Source organism: Physella acuta, unplaced genomic scaffold, assembly GCF_028476545.2.
Source record: "Physella acuta isolate Inbredline_101_S28 unplaced genomic scaffold, ASM2847654v3 ptg001782l, whole genome shotgun sequence".
NCBI classification, from domain to species: Eukaryota; Metazoa; Mollusca; class Gastropoda; family Physidae; genus Physella; species Physella acuta.
The window spans coordinates 60,243-78,247 of record NW_026733292.1 but is presented as its reverse complement, the minus strand read 5'-3'; the positions used below and the strand labels follow the sequence as shown (position 1 = coordinate 78,247).

Here is an 18,005-nt window from a genome sequence, read left to right as displayed (position 1 = left end):
AAATGCACTTACGGTGTGGTGTACCGCCATAGCCACTGTCGTTGAAGTCACGTCTGGTGATGTAAGCGCCGCCTGGAAACCGTCCCCTCAGACCTTTGGTCACATTGTGCCCTTTCAGCCAACCCTGCAACATAGTCAAGTTATAACATAAATAAATAATTAATTACTTTTATCAGAATAATAAAAAAATTTTTATTTTATTTTAACAACCTGTATGCAAAAATATGATTAATTAGATAGTTTACAATGTATACAAGTACTTTAATAAGAAATGAAGGGAAATAATAAAAAATTAGAACTTCCACACAGTTGGAGTGGCATTAAAATATTTCACTTACATGTACAAAAAATAAGAATAACAAAATGTAGACGAGCTAACTTAGCTGATCTAAATTGTATTGAATGATTTTTCTCCATTTTCCTTTTATTTGTTATAAACTCAGGTACTTGAGAGGGGTTTTATTTACAAAGTTTTTCACTATATTCAATATGTGCATTTGATGGTGAGTTAATCAATGACATTGAAGCTATGAGTGCTAATCAATGACTCCGAAGCCCTGCAACAAAGGCTGATGCTAAAAAACCAGCCCATTAAAACTCAATACTTGCCTCTGGCTTATGCCTTCCTCCTTTAGCATTCAAATCAATGGAGGCTACATCAACTTCAAGAGCATCGCCAGGATCAATTGGGATGTGCTCTTTGCCATGACCATACTCATGGGGGTTGTAGCGGTTGACGCACTCGAAGTAAAGCACCTCCCCGTCTGACATGGCTGATGGGGGCTCCTGTCATGAATGCTTAGGACTGCCTAAGAAAGAAAAAAATTATAATTAGTTTATTTTTACCATCTATAACAATTTTAAGATGCCATTCATGTGAATAAATATTAGATTAATTGTAACCTGGTGGTATTTGTAAAACTATTTTACTTAGAAGACAGAACACTGAAACAAGAAATAATGATTGAAAGCAATAACATCAGTTTATTTTGTATTGAGCCTAAAATAAAAGTGTCTTATAATAATTTCTTTGAGTTCAATGACTAGTTTTTAGCACCAAAACTACCCAGTTCCATCATTCACAACTCTGATAATTGGTTCCTAATCTGCAATACTGCTTGTAAACAGAACTGTAGATTAATTTTAGTAAAGTATATCAGAACAGTAACCTCATGTGGTAGTATAACACTCTTAAACCTTGTCTGTTGGTAAATTTTACAAATATTTGTCTTTTAAAACGTTTGAGTATAGTTAATGTGCATGCTAAACAAACAGAAATAAATTGTAAATAAAATGAATGCTTGATAGATATGTCACATTTTAAAATGGTAACAGGAACAAAAATACCATGCTATACAACTGCAACTCAGTGCAACACCATGCAGATATAAGTTCCTGCTTGTCTGAATCACATAAATATAATTGATTATATTTTTTACTAATAGACTGTACACTGTAAATGCAGGCTAGAAATTACTTCTGGGTGGTTTCAGGTTATATAAGCATATATTAATTGTCTGGGGTAATAAGGTTCTTTCTGTAGGGCTTAAAGAATAACAGATGTGATATTTTTTGGAGAACAAATGTGTTGAATGAAAACATATAATTCTGCCTACTGGTTGTTTAGGAAAATGCGGATTTGAGAGTTGGGTTTGATTGAAAATAAGAAACATAATTACATGCTTAATAAAAGCTTCCAAAATATTTTTCAAAGCTTTATTCCTTAAGCAAATTATCATATATTTCCTAAGATTATAACACACATCAACCAATGCTTACAATACTTACAATAATTTTTTTTAAATCACAAGCAACCACTAAAGAACTGATGTTGGCAAAACATCCAAATTTAAATTTTAACAATATTCAACCTATATTTAAAACTTGATTTTAAAGCACAGTATAGTGTGTGTACATAGTTACCAAAACATTGCATATTAGATTAATCTATATTTGTTAAAAGTTGCTATTTTCCAAACATAATATTCTTCACATCAAAATAATATCAATTTTATCTCTAAAGCAAGTGATAAAAAACAGGAAGAGAGTCCTATTTTAAGCTAAGTTTGCATCAATGAATTTTACGTGCATGTTTCTAAAAGCCACACAATGTCAAAGTATTTTGCTTCTCAAAAAGCAAATGGGAAATTTATTAATCTATTTTTTACTACTTGTAAAACTTTTTTTTTTTTAATTTTTACAAGATTTTAAAAAAAATTATTTTTTTTTAAGATAATAAAATCACAATGTTTGTTTTGAGTTCAATCATAAGTACCATTCAGAGGTGTTTCAAGCTTCTATCAAACATATGCCCATGTGTCCTGGGCACAGAAGGGAAAAGATGATAACATGTATGGCAGTATGCAACAGACGTAACTCAAATAATATATGTGTAAGAACAATAGTTGATACACAATGAAAGAAATTCTAACAGCTGTTGAAATAAAACTAGAGAGACACTTAAACTAAACCTTCACCTGACAACTATGAGACAAAAAGGACTGAAGAAAATGAGTTTAAATACTTTTAAAGATACAGGAATGATGTAGGTTTTAGGACAAGCCACTCAGTAAAAAAAAGTTAAGCTTCCCTTTCAAACCTGATGGTCTATGGGGCAAGTGAAGATGAGTTCACTTGTTTCTGTGACCTCGGCACATGAAGAGATAGTGTGGTCAGCACTATGCCCAGCCGCCTTTACTCTCCCTAACGTGAGTTAGGTACCCATCAGAGTTGGGTGGACTCAGGGATGGCGTACTGACTTGAACCCGGATTCGAACTCGAGACTTGCGGGTTAGCAGTCCAGCTTTCTACCGCTAGACCACTCCGTCCCATAAGCCACTCAGAGCAGAGGCAAAATGATATCTTGGACTGTCCATTAGAACTTACTAAATAAATGAATTATATAATATGAAGTGGCTACTCGGAAAAAAAAATTCCGCCCCAGTGTCTCCATCTGCTCGGCAGAAGATACGAAACTCAATAGTTCCTTAATAGCTGCGCTAGGGTTAGGTTTAGAGCTAGGGTTTGGGTTATCCGGTTTGTTTGTAAATACACGCATTCGCAGTACCATTGAAAATATCGACGCGAAGAAAGGCTGTAGTTTCTCTCCATTGCGCAAGCGTTTCTTTTTCCGGCTAGAATTAGCCTATTTGATATCACTAGCAGAAATATTTAGTCCTAAATTTCACTTTTTAACGTTTACAAAAATTTAGCCTTGCACCGAATTATTAAAATAACAGTCATACAAGTATCTTTGGTTCTTATCTAGATACAAACAGCATTTAGAGAAAAGGCCTGAGAATTAAAGCAGAAGAAAAATTTGTTTTTAAAATGAGTAGTTAAAAAATTAAAATATAAAATTTAATAGACCTAGATATTTTACTTTGCTAATTTAGTAATTAAACTAAATTTTAATGTAGGTTGTCTATATTTTTGCTTTAAGTTTATTTTTAAGGGGCTGGGTTTGTTCTGCCAGGGCTTCAAAGGGTCAATTCTAAATATTATCCAGTTTATTTTCTAGTAGGACCTATACTGCTATACGATATCACCATACGCTATACAGTATACTATATAGTCTACTCAATAGGCCTAAGCATATTCAATAACTAATATGACTTAATGTCTAAAGCCACTCATGACTAAGACTAAAGGTAAGTAGTAAAGGTTCCTTAAAGAATAGAGCAGGCATATAAAAATACTAATGAACTAATATTCTAGTATTTTAGACATCTACTGTAAAAGTAAAGACTATAAATGGGTGTGGTTTGCACTTGACTTAGTAGTAGATCTAGTAGTAGATCTAATATGTATTTATGTATGTATGTAAGTATAGTCAAAATGGAAAGTTTAAGACAAGATTTCTAGTCTAGATAATCTCTTGGGCATGACAAGCCTCAAAAACAGTCAACAATATTCAACGTGAGAGCTTGTTTTAGTCTAGATACTCTAGATCTAGATTAGGCCCAGATCTATAGTCTATCTATAGTTATAGAAATAGATTCTAGATCTAGAAGTGTAGAAAGTAGAAATCTAGACTTATCTATATAATATATATATATATAATTCTCTTCTTGGAGACGCTAGAAAACATTCAGCTGTAAGCGCGCTTCCTACCACCCCACCCCTACATGGTCTGGTGAGCTGTGGTTCACGCTAAATGTTTACAATCGTAGAGCCGGGTTTAGTGATGGCCATGAGGGGCAGATAATTTAGTTTGAAACGATTTTATAATTATTAATTAGGGGAGGTAACTAAGAGGAGGCTGCTTTCACGGGGGGGGGGGGTGACTCGCTGCTTCTTAGTTACTAGCCAAAGCTAAAGGCTTTAAGACTTTAAGCTAAAGTCTAACTAAAGGCAAGGCCTTCTTACTCTTTTTAGTCTTGGACTAGCAGTCTAACTCTAAAGAGTAAAGACAGCAGTACTCTAAAGAAGAGACTAAGAATGATTGATTACTGTCCAAGATCTAGATCAGCATCTTGACCACAATTCACTATTTTAATTTATTAGAATCTAGATCTAGATCTAGACTTAGAGCCTATATATTATATCTAGAAGAATACAATTATTAATTTTAAAATTTGGCTTAGGCTAACAATATTTAGTTAACTTAGTATACTAATGAATTGTTTATTATATAAGTATAGATAGAAAATATATTGTTTCATGCTCTAACAATTTTAAAGTTGCATGTTTAATAAAATATTGTTTTAAAATGGAAAAATAAAAAGTTGAAATTAATTAGGAATCTCATCTCATGGTATAAGGTTTTAAAAACACGTATATGAATTATTACCTAATAAGTTTTGGTTACTTCTTACTGCGTACAAAATAATGTGTTTAAAATGAGTGTATTGTTATTTTTCGCAAAAAGTTCACAGAAATTTACTAAACAGGAAACTATACTCTGCAGTATCCCGCCATGTTGGTACTAATCACGTGATTTAAATGATTTCCGGTGAAATCACTGACATTTTCTCTCTGACAAGATCTAGGCCTATGATATATGACTACATCTATCCTAAAATGAACTAGAGCGCCTACATCTTAATTAGGTTACCATCGTATGAACTGGAATCTAGGGATCGTGCGCATTTTATATGACTCACAAATTTAACATTTATCCACCCCTAACCTTTATAACATTATACTGACTAATGACTATAGGCCTAAACTTTTTTTGAAATGACCCCCAATCTTCGTAACTTTCAGACACAAGCAGAAAAAAAAAGGGCCACCCCGCAAAAAAAATGTTGCCCCCCCCATATATATATATATATATATATATATATATATATATATATATATATATATATATATATATATATATACATACAATAAAAGAATTTGAACATAGGAATTATACTCATTTCTGGCCTGATCGGGTTTTTAAAAAAAACATTCTTTGTTGTTGTTGTTTTTTTTCAATTAAATCAAATTACAACAACATCTCATGCGTGTGAGTGCATTAGTGTGTTTTGAAAATCTCTTTTATTTTATTACGGCTATAATATTAATATTTCTAAACTTAAAGTTGGTCAAAATAATATGAACTATCAAAGCTTTGGATATGTAATGGTTTCTCGTGTTATGTTTATTTTTATGTCTTTTTGCATTTATATTATTATATCTTTAGTTTGTATTTTTTTAAAAAATGATTAAGAGAATTAATTGCGTTTTAATTTGTTTAATGCAAATCTATTTAAAAACTGCTTAAGAGCACACATATTTGGCAATTTTAAAAAGGGAAATAAGTCATGGAAGTGGTTTAAACGTTTGCCTATCTTTCACAATGGTTTAAAAACAAAGGGAAACAAAGAATATAAAAGAGCGTGGGATGTCTGCAGAATAAAGATAATCCAACCGCAGCTACAGTATTCTTTTAACAAAACAACCATCAAGTCAAAAATGAAAGAAAATTAAGTTTCTTAACTAAAAAAGAATTGATTATGGTCGACTATGGGCCAGTAAAGTTATTCAACTTCAACTAAACTTATGGGCATGTTCTGCCTCACCCCCACCCATCAATTGAATCTATCGTCACCCCTCCCTACCCCAACGGGTTCCGCTGTTGTCTTTTTGGGGCCAAGCCACTTTCGTGATGTGATCTTTAGTTGTGGCTGCTTTTTTTTCTCTAAAAATTTTGACAACATCATCCACAACACATCAAGTGGACATCCAACAAGGTGCATTTTTTAAAATTGTGTTGTGTCATCTTAAGGATTCATCCTTTCCCAGACAGAAATGTTGATTTTGGCATCTTTTAGAAAAGTTATGCTCTTATTCATTTTATACCTTATATGGGCTTCTATAAAGTAACGATGCCGATATTCATCATAATTTATTTTGTGAGCATCCCTAAAATATTTAAGCCCATAATCATAGTTTATACATCATAGAGGCATGCTCTTTAATGTTGTTATTATGCTTATATTCATCATATACTTTTGAACGGCATCCATACAGTAATTATGCCCACATTCATTTTATACATTGTCGGGGCATCTTTCAAATTTTATGCTTATATTCATTATGGAATGTTTGAAGAGCATCCATTCTAAATTATGCCCATACTAGTTTTTAAAAAAAATATTTCCTAGCTTCTTTAAAATATTATGCCTATATTTATTATATAATGTTGGAATGGCATCCATGCATTATGTATGTCCTTATTCATCTTATATTTTGACGTGGCATCTAGCAATTTTGCTTCCATTCACAGTAAAGTCCATACTGTTTTGATATATATATATATATATATATATTGGCGACTTCGCTTCACTGTAAAGCCGTTCCTGATTTCTCACACGTCTACATTGCCGGCATTCACGCCAGTCCGAGCATACCTTCGACAAACTCATAAATAAGTTGTAGCTGGATGTCACTTGGTTCACTCCTTAATTATAGACAGGAACATTCTATTGTGGGACCACGATGCTGACCGGCAATGTAATACGTGGACGCTCAATAAACGCGAACCTTCTCTTGTGTGCCTTGGAGACTCTTTTCTTACGGTTTGGCATCCCATAGCCATAGATTTAAATTCAGTTATCATATATCTCACCCCACGAATCGTGGGTGAACCTGGTCTACCTAGAAATATACTTGCCCCACCCCGAAAAAAATCTCAGTGAGCCCTCATGAACGTTGCTGTAGGCTGTAGTAATAGTTCTATTTGTGTTTTGAATTTTTTTTTTTAACAATTTGTTGGTATTTCACCATTTTATCATTTCCATTCCTTCATTTCAAGGCGTAACATTCAATTTTTTAGGGAAAATGTTCAATGAAATTATCAATCTAGATTTGGTGGCCCCTTTAAACATGTCCAGGGCCCCTTGGCTTGGACACAGCCAGCCCACCCTTGCCTGTCCGCCCCCCCCCCCCCCCCCCCCCCCCCCAAGTTCCGCCCTACTTTGCGTCTGTGGTTACATTCGAGAATTATTGCTTTTGGCTATCCATGGCCATCATTTTTTCACTACTCGATCTAAGTGCAAAATCTGTCAACGTTTTTCTATTTGTTTTAACTTCAATTACTTTGATGTTTTTTGATAATGTAGTTTGTCTAAATTTTTGTTCTATTATACTTTTATATATAGCACCGTCTCTCTTTTAATATAGGGGTCATCCATACATGACGTCACGCTTTTTAAACGATTTTTACCTCCCCCTCCCCTCCATCACACATCGTCGCAAAAAGCCAGACCCCCCCTAATATGACGTCACTCCTCAGTCTCCAACCCCCCCCCCCCTCAAAATGGCTGTTGAATTTTTCTTAAAACATCGATATTTTTCCAAAATCTTGTCAGAATTATGTCAACATAGAGCCTTTTGATCAATTCCTATTGCAATTTATTAAAACCGTTTTGTAAAACGCGAAATAACGGCTAAAACTTGTTTTCTAACATTGCTTTTTTATAATGCAAAAGTGTGACGTCACACCATCTTATTCCTTGAGTTGGCATCCACACACCTTTGCACCCCCCCCCCCCTCATCACACACCGTCACAAAATTACGGACCCCCCCCCTCCCCCCTACGAGTTAGACCTCATTTATGGACGACCACATACCTCAAACAGCTAATAACATATTGTGAACAGTGGGAGAGGGGAGCGCATCTGATGTTATCAAAGAGAGAAGCTTCCCTTTTAACTGTGACTGAAATTATTAACATAGTAATAAAATAAATTACAACTTAAGTCATCTATTTTGTCAAATATTATATATATATATATATATATATATATATATATATATATATATATATATATATATATATATATATATATATATATATATATATATATATATATATATATATATATATATATATATATATATATATATATATATATATATACAGTGGCGTAGCGAGGTCGGGTGTCACCCGGTGCGGCCATTAATGGTGTCACCCCCCCAGAGGCGTTGCGACCCTTCCCGGGGACAAACTTTCAAGTTTTCGATTTGCACCCCCCCCCCTCAAACTTTCGATTTGCACCCCCCCCCCTCAAGTTTTTCTCTATATATTTTGCTATTTTTTTGCTTTGGTGTCACCCCCCCCCCCCCTAAATGGTGTCACCCGGTGCGGTCCGCACCCCCCCGCCCCCCCCCTCGCTACGCCCCTATATATATATATATATATATATATATATATATATATATATATATATATATATATATATATATATATATATATATATATATATAATAAGCGTATATAGAAAAAGCGTGACGTCATTTATGGATGACCCTCTGGAAGAAACACGGGGGCCAAGTCGAGGTTTCCATTTTCAGGGTTTCTTTCTGTTCTTACAAAATCTTACTTAAGTTACTCGATGTAGATATCTTAGAAATCTAAATTATTTATAACGAAAAAAAAAAATGACGCTATCAGCGCTTTAAAAAAATACAAATACATCACATACGCAAATAGGCAAATATTTAGAGATAGTGCATTTAAATTATTAAAATTAAACAAAGACTTTTTTTAAACATTACACAATGTAAACCCAACCCTCAACTTTCAGTGGCTCAACAGGGTTCGGTTGTCTTGCTCTCGTTTTTTATTGAGGTCAAAGGTAAATGTTTGTTCCATTATTCTCAAAGCTAGAACTAGATCTAGATCTAGAATCTAGTGATTTCGACGCATCGCTATTTTGACACAACTCTCTAAGGTAGATTTAGGACATTTCTTCTTAGATCTAGGCAACTAGAAACCAAGATCTAGATCTAGATCTAGTAGAAGTTGATTCTTGGTGTAAATATTTAATAAATTAAATAGGCTAGATTCTACTTGTATTTCTAAAATACTAGAAATTAAACTTCTAGTGCAATCAAGCGACTCTGGGTCAAGGATCGTAGGATTAAGGCAAGGATACTGGATAGGAGTAGGAGAGCCCTACATTTTAAAGAATTTGTTCTAACAGAAATTATTAAGAATCATCTGGATTTTCGCATCCTATTAAAATAAGCATTAGGGCACATTTTTAATACTATAAAATCAAGTACAATTATTTACGCGACGGATAGGTGTTTTCTACTGTTTACAAATAAATGCGAAAAGCTTTGCGCCGAAAGAAACGATAGTCGAAACTACAGATAGCCTACACTCTACAGGGTTGTCGTTTCAGCATTTGCTTGCGACCTAGTGTAAGTACTTTTAGTCTCCGGGAGAGTTGCTAACTTAAGAATTAACTTGAGGTAACCAGCGCATATTTTGACATTTTAGCATGCAAAATGTAGAAAGTAGGGCCCTACATAGAACTAAATCTAATATCTGCTCACATATGCGGCCATTCTAGCTGAAAGCCTAAATAATACTAAATATAAATAAATTTTAAATGGGCCTTGTAAAACTAAAAGCCTTGTTTTTTTAAATGTTTACTACTCTAGTTAATAAATTATTTAAAATTAAGAATAGGGGCCTATCCCCTATGCCCTATACACTATACGACGGCACTATGACTATACGCCTATCTATACTATTATAACTATTATATAGTTATACTAAAATTAGAGTAGCGGTAGGCCTACTTTCACATTTCGCTCAACAGGTCACTTCACTTAATTGATTTTTCAATTCTATAGAATGTTAATGTGAGTTAATGATTTTGACTGTTGGAGTGGAGTGAGATTACCATAGTCAGACTACATGAACAAGATTGTAGTAGATTCTAGCAGCTGATGCTATGAAATAAATTATTAAATATCTATAAATACAAATAGACGACTAATGACTATTGATTGACTATATTTAATATTCAATATATTAGGGGGCCTAATATTTATAATATAGTCCAAATGTTTTAAATATTTTTTACCTCAGTCATACATTTAATTTTCACGACACTGACTACTCGGTAGAACAGATTTAGATTCAAGTTTTATTTGAACCACACTATTAGTCACTAAAGTGGCTAAATAATAGAAATATTCTAGATCGATTATTAGGCCTAAATATTAAATATTAACTAATTTTCTTTTGTTTCCAGCATTGTGGTGTAAATACAAATAAAGAAATATGTCAAGCATTAAGCCGATTAAGGTAAGCTCCCACTTGGTCGGGAATAGCTGTATTTCTTACATTTCATTATAATCTACAATCTGTTTAGACATATTTTTAAGTTTTAAACTAATATAGACAGTTTCTTCCAGACATCTCTTTGGGGGAGGAGGAGGGAGGAGGAGGCAGAGCCCCCCCCCCCCCCCCCAAAGAAAGATGGAATTTATATAGTAAACGGAAAATATCAAGAAACACTGAATGTATAATTATATAGTATTGAGTTTTTTTAGAGGTTTAATTACCTAGGGGCTATAGTATGGCATAGCAAAAGCTAGATCTGTTAATCTTTCAAATTACTGGACCATGCCACCCAGTCATGAAAGACTACTGACTTTTTTTTTGTTATAGATCTACCTTTTCCTAAAATTATTTAAATTTTTAATCTTATTTTTACATTTTACAGCTCAAATTTTTATTTGCTGTTATGCTATGTATTTTCTTAAAGCTAAGGTATATTGACTTGTTAAAAAAAACAGTTCTAAATTTTTACAAGCTAAAAATTGATATTTGTTATCTTTAGGTGGGAATCATCGGTGGCTCTGGCTTGGACAACCCAGACATCCTTGATGATAGAAAAGAGAAGACCGTCACCACACCATTTGGAGATGTGCGTTCACCTTTTATTAATTTGTTTACTGATAATTATAACCAGTACTCTATTTATAGCTAATATATTATAATAAAATATTTAGAATATGCTTATTTATTTAATTTAAATTAGGTTTTTGAAGCCTTAACTAATATATAAAATGGTGTATAGCCTATTATGAAAACCATTAACCGTTAATGTTTGCTATTGCTTTTTATTAATTGGAAACTTAATATCTCTAGCCGTCGGACAGTCTGATCATAGGTACAATCAATGGAGTCAATTGTGTCCTCCTGCCAAGGTAATATTTGTTGGAAAAAATTAGTTTTCATTGACACACTTGTTTAAATCATTTTTTCAACAAAAGGGAGCTAACTGCATTTAATTTAAGATATATGTTATTAAAGTGAAATAAAAAAATGAAATAAAAAATTACTAAAGAAAAGATAGTAGTTTTTGAAAATATTACATAGTTACTTTATACATAGAAGCTACCAAACTACATAAAAAAGCTCTAAAAATTGGTTGAGATTCATGGTAAATTAAGTACTTGATTTAAATGCTAAAGCCTGCATTCTTCCATTAGTGCTAACTCTATTTGCTTGATGTAAAATGAAATTACCATCTAAGGGTTAGTAAAGTTGACATTTTGACACCCCTAAAATTATTACATAGCCTATTAGTATTATCATTTCATCATTGCATTATTTTCTTGTAAATGTAATTATTTTTTAAATGAGACCTGTAGAAAAAGTAATGTTTTTCAGACATGGTAGAAATCACAGCTACACCCCATCACTCATCAACTTCCGTGCCAACATATGGGCCCTAAAACAAGAAGGTTGCACCCACGTCGTGGCCACAACAGCTTGTGGATCCCTGCAAGAAAACATTCATCCAGGGGAAATTGTTTTGATTGATGATTTTCTGGACAGGTAAGCTTTTGGCTACAGTGGGTAGATGAAATTTGATTCTAAAACATAAAAATATCATAAGCTAAATACCAAAGTGGGAAAGAAGTAAGCTCCTTAGCTATTGTACTCATGAGAGATATTTTGAACTACATGTAATGAACCCTCTACAACAGGGGTTCCCAACCCTGTGCCCGCGGGCGCCATGGCGCCCGCTGAACGATTCGTATGTGCCCGCCTCTCACTATTCGACAGAGACAGAATTTTTTTCATAAACATTATTTTAAAATATGATTTATTTTTATTCATTTGTTACAGTTTTAATTTTTCTTACTGCCTAGGTTTATTAAATATGTTCGATACTTGTCCCAACTTGTCTAGTGGTGAGCCAGACTGCACTATTTACGCTAGCCTGGAACGGCTACTGCCATTTGCACATCACACCTTGTACACACAGAAAACTCGAAGTGAACGAATGGAACGAACGCCACGGTTCGGTTCGATATATTTATGCGAATCATTGTTTTCAAACATGAACTTAATAAAAATCAAGATATAGATCTCGACTCACCGATGAGCATCTTTATGATTGTCTGCTAACAGGATTATCGTCATACGCTCCTAATTGTGAAGCTCTGGCCAATGAAATGCAATGCCAAAGATCACATCGACTTTATTATATTTTTTAATTAAATATTTTCTTTGTATTTATGTGTTTTGTTTACTTTCTTTACGTTTTGTAAATACATTTCTCTGTGTGTATGCAATTTGAAAAACATGCCAAATAATTTTATTATTTTGAAACAATTTTGTTTATTATTTATTAATACATTATGACTATAAGAAAATAAGAAAATAAATTATGGGAAAATGACAAGTTATGGAAGGAGTTTGTCGATTTAAAATAGGTGGTGCCCGCCACCCTACCAATATTTTAGAATGTGCTCTAGAGTAAAAAAAGGTTGGGAACCCCTGCTCTACAACCTGTCCTATCACAATTTGCTGTATTACTTTTCAAGGGACAAGGACTGGTTTAATCTATTATCTCATTATATTAGTACATGAAATCATTCTTATTTAAGTTTATAGAGCACTTATAGATATGTAGTTTATATAAAAGTTTATATAAAAGATGAGCAAAAACAAATCTTTTCAATTTTTCTGTAAGATTCATGATTTATTTAAAGTAAAACGTTCGTTATATTGAATGTTGACTAAAAACCAACCTCTCCCCTTGTTAAATCCTATAGGACAACAAAGAGAGTCCAGACCTTTTATGACGGAACATCCCCAGATCACACTGGTGTTTGCCATGTTCCTATGAGTGAACCTTTCTGTCCAAGATTAAGATCTGTATGTATGTTTCTTGTCTGCGCTTTAGTTGGGCTGATGTAATTTTTTTATTTTAACACTGTATGCGGATTTCAAAATGCATACTTTTCAGTTAATGTTTTAGATTTAATTTCCCTAAAATAAAATTATGCATTTAGAACTTCCTCTTGAAGTTGCAAATGTACTTTTATTGAATTTTAGTTTTCTTCACAATTTATTTTAAGATAAAAATCAATCACTTTTTTACCAGATTTTAGCTAGTAGCATCAAAGCATTGAGCTATCCTTTCCATGAGAGGGGAACAATGATAACTATTGAAGGTCCAAGGTTCTCAACTCGTGCAGAGAGCAGGGTATGGAGACAGTGGAGAGGGGATGTCATTAACATGAGCACTGTACCAGAGGTATGTCTGTTTAACCTGTATGTCCTATATTTGGTGTCTCATTGTTAACTAGTTCAAATGTAAGCTGAATATAAATTTTTGTAAAGAACGGGCACAAGTAGTCAACTTAACCCTAACACAACTGCAGCTGGTCTCTTGTATCAGTAGATACATCCAGACATGCCTACCGTCCCGCCAAAATCGGAACCGTCCCGCTTTTTCACCTAAAAAAGTAATTTGTTCCGTCATTCCGATTTTGACTCAGTTTGTTCAGATTTTTTTGAAAAAAAATTAATAAAGAATGGGAATAAAGTGAGTTGAAAAAAAGGCAGGGAAAAGCATACGTTTGGCATACGTTTCTGTTTCCTAGTTTACTTACAATATTTACAAGTATCATCTAATACTAGATCTAGCTAGTAGTATATCTACTAGTACTAGATCTAGAATTGTAACTAGATCTACTAGTAGATACTGAAATAGTGAACACTGATATATCTTGTAAGTTGTAACTTAACTAGTAACTACAATAAGAAGTAACTAGGACTTTTACTAGGTAGATCAAGTGTCTTTGTTCTTAACTTATATATTACATATGATGAAGCCTTCTGCATTTGTTATTCATATAGCCTAGAACATAGCAAGTTATAAATAATCAAATCAATAATATTTCAAAGCTATAGTTTTTATGGGTAGAGGAGGGGCAGTGTCTCAGGCTACTGGTTAATTTTAAAAAAATGTAAGCTGTTAGGTTAGGGTTAGGCCTAGAGACTAGTTATATATAACTAGAAGCCTACTAATGTCATTAGAGTAATTTTTAATTAATTATTTTTATTTTTGACTTAGTAAAGTAGCGTCCGTGTGTATGTTCCTCTTTTTGGCTACAAACTCCTCCTTTTAGGCATGACTGTTCCTACTTTTGGCTGACAGGGGTAGACATGTCTGTACATCACCCAGGTTTTAATATGTAATGGGTTGGTTCAATGCCAAAAACACTTTAACTGAAGAAAGATAGTAATTCTGTATTTACACCTGTTTAATATGTTTATCCCACTTGTTAATATTTTTTAATAAAAAAAATATGTTGTTGCTATAGGCTTACTGTGAAGCTTATGTGTACTATTACTGCAATTTTCAATCTTGGTAAATTTTCATGGGATTGGCTAATTTTGGAATTTTATTTTGATGGGTTACAATTAGGTAAAATTTATACTTATTTTTCTGCTCTCTGGGATGTGTGGATAAGATATAAAGTGGTAGGAAGTGGAAAAGAGTTAAATTAGTAAATGTAAAGCATACAATAAGAGGTTAGTATTTTAAGGGAATTCTGTTTCCCCTTGTTAAAAAATTATCTTCATTCATGTTATTTTTAATAAAATTCTTAGGTTGTGTTAGCTAAGGAGGCTGGTTTATTGTATGCATCCTTGGCATTGGTAACAGATTATGACAGCTGGAGAGATGACCACGAAGCTGTAAGTTAGCTGCATTACATCTTATTGTTATATTTTACATTCTACAGTAATGTTAGCCAAGAAATATCAAATAACAGTTTCACATGATCAGTTTGAAAATTGTTTTTGGAATAATTTGATGTTTTCTATTTGACTGCAAAATTAGGTTCATGTTGAAATGGCTGTGAAAACATTTAAAGAAAATTCATCTAAAGCTGTGAAAGTCTTACAAAATGCCATCCCTAAAATTGCTGAAGAAAACTGGGATGAAACTATTCAGAAGAGTTTGGTAGGAATATTTTTTATCATTGATGAACTAATATTAGATTAATTTTAATCTTGGTGTTATACTTATGATTAGCCACAGTTTTAAATCATTAATGAGGTATAGAATAAACATATTCTACTTATTGACATTATATTTTTGCTTATAATTTTGCTTAATAAGTACATAAATAAACATGATTTTTCCATTAATTAATTTTTTTTCTGCTATTATTATTTTAGGACATTGCTAGGATGTCTATCATGTAAATTACCTCAACCGAGTGGAACATGACTTTAAAGAGATATATACAGATAAACTGTTGCATGCTGATTGTAAGCAGGAAGTTGTGTATGGGTATTAACCATTCTGAGTGATAAACATTAAGAAGACATTACCTCTGTTCAATGTAACTAAAACACAAGACTAGTCTCTTTCATCTTGTGTCTTTCATTATCATTAGCTTTCATATAGTGCATTCATTCATTATTTAATCACTGTTTGCTGTGAAGTAATGGGATTTAGCTAACTAATCAATTTTCAAAAATGGTTTGTATTTTAGTTCTGTATCAGCTTACTTTAGCTCACCTTCTTCATACATGTTCATACATGTTCTTGCCATTTTAAAATCAGAAAGATACAATTTTAGATTTAGAAAATTCAGTATTTGCTCAATTATTTTTAACCATGTTAATCCTTTTAATAAAGGGACGTATTTCATTTTTAATGTATAAAAGTTCATTTTATCCTGTAGAATTAAATTCAATGTAATAATTTACCACAATTGATAAATCTAATTTAATTAAATAGATTTTCAATAAATTTTTCTAATTGTACGCACTGATTAAAAAACCTAAGGATTTTTTAAAAGGCATTTTTGTTAATTACCATAACTGTATTAACAAATACTCAAAATTGGTATATGAATATTTTATTTCAATAACTAATATAAGTAAAGCAAAACTCGTGAATATTCATTGAGATGACAGACTCAAATTAATATTGAAGGATGTTTTATAATGTCTTTAAAGACATAATTTATAACATTCAGTATATTGAGCATTAGGATATATTTCCTGTCTCTTAGTTTTATAAAATACATTTCTTGGGATGGGTTAAATCTTCAAAAGAAATGTACTTATTTTCTTTATCTGACTAGTATTTTTAACTCATTATTTAGATTTGATATACTGTGAACTCTTGGATTTATGATCTTTATGTAAAGTTTTTATCGACTGTTAATAATGCACTAACTGCATTATTTGTGTGAATCTATGGCATAATCAGATGATTTTTATTTTTACCAAAGTCATTATAAAATTCTTATCTTATATGATCTGTAATTTTATTAAATTAGAATTGTGCAATTGCACATATGATGTATGGAGTTTTAAATTTAATACTTATAGATCTTGATTTAAGCTGAATGCATCGGGTGATAAGTTGAAACTCTGCAGTATGTCACATTATGCATAATATTAGGATTCTTAAAAAGTATTACTTGGAATGTTTTAGTTTTATAAAAAAAAATACAAACAGGTTTCACAGAAGACATTTTTTAAATGCTTATAGAACAGTTAATTTTATTTCATTTAGTATTTGGTAATGTTAAATTAAATGTAATAGGAAATATCTGTAATTCGAATAGATATTGAATAAATGAGTTATTTTAGTTTTATGTAACAATTATTAATAATCTATAGCAATTTAATAAATGAAGCTGCATATTTACAAACTAGCTGTAAAATGTAGATTTTTATTGGAGATGAATTATTCCAAATAATGTATTATTTCTTTTGCTCGATTCATTGTATGTCACAGTACATATATGTATCTGTGATTACTATGTATGTGAATGTTTTACAGCAATACATTATTTTCCTCCACACTGCCTTCCTCTAGTCATTAATTTTTAACGGTTACAGCTGTACTTGTCTGTATGGTAGGGGACTTTGAGTTGCTTTCTGTGGTTATACCATAGAATGAGATAATGTGGCTGCCTGTAGTCTAACACACATCAAGCTTTGTGGATGTAATCATGACTTCATAGCTGACAGGATAATGAGACTTATTTAATAACGGACTCAAATTTTTTTTTTTAACTACACAAGAACTGAAGTTTTAATCAACAAAAAATTTAATGAAGATAATATACAGCTTGTTTTTAATTTAAATGGCTTATTTTACTTTTATTTCAACAGACAAACATTTGCTATAATTAAACAAATACCTAGTGTGTTTTTTTTAGACTAATAATTTGTATTATCTCATGACGCAGTAAAGAGTTAATGGTTGCTAGTTTTTTCCGTTACTAATGACGGATCTTTTATTTAAAACATTAAATCAGTTTAACTAAATAATACAAATAAGATAACTTTAAAATTAATATTACAATTATTCAATAAAGAGAAATTAGAATTTTGAAAACAAGGACATTCACATAAATATTTTTTTAAAAATGTCATTAATTCTTAAAACACAATTTTCAACTTTAAATGCAAGTAAGAAAATCAATATGAGCA

The 18,005-nt window shown here is 32.1% G+C and overlaps 2 protein-coding genes across 3 annotated transcripts in view; one reads left to right on the top strand and one right to left on the bottom strand.

Annotated features, from left to right (window-relative positions):
* LOC131930463 (uncharacterized) overlaps positions 1–5,051 on the bottom strand; it is a gene marked incomplete at its 3' end in the record, with an annotated part of 109,816 nt that extends 104,765 nt beyond the window's left edge. The window contains exons 1-3 of the mRNA XM_059286962.1: positions 4,793–5,051; positions 610–809; positions 13–124 (exon numbers count right to left, since the gene is read on the bottom strand). Of these exons, the coding sequence (XP_059142945.1) occupies positions 13–124; positions 610–771 (274 nt within the window). The remainder of the gene's footprint in view (positions 1–12; positions 125–609; positions 810–4,792) is intronic.
* A 4,323-nt stretch (positions 5,052–9,374) lies between these two features.
* Positions 9,375–16,086, top strand: LOC131930464 (S-methyl-5'-thioadenosine phosphorylase). 2 transcript variants are annotated; one of them, XM_059286964.1, is made up of 10 exons: positions 9,375–9,643; positions 10,486–10,538; positions 11,077–11,163; positions 11,388–11,446; positions 11,913–12,080; positions 13,307–13,409; positions 13,639–13,791; positions 15,153–15,239; positions 15,385–15,507; positions 15,726–16,086. In XM_059286964.1, the coding sequence occupies exons 2-10, from the start codon at positions 10,515–10,517 to the stop codon at positions 15,750–15,752; spliced, it is 831 nt and encodes a 276-aa protein (XP_059142947.1). In that variant the 5' UTR covers positions 9,375–9,643; positions 10,486–10,514; the 3' UTR covers positions 15,753–16,086. The 2 variants fall into 2 exon arrangements, with proteins under 2 accessions (XP_059142947.1, XP_059142946.1); XM_059286963.1 differs by having other exon boundaries at positions 9,375–9,694.
* Positions 16,087–18,005: the final 1,919 nt, after the last annotated feature.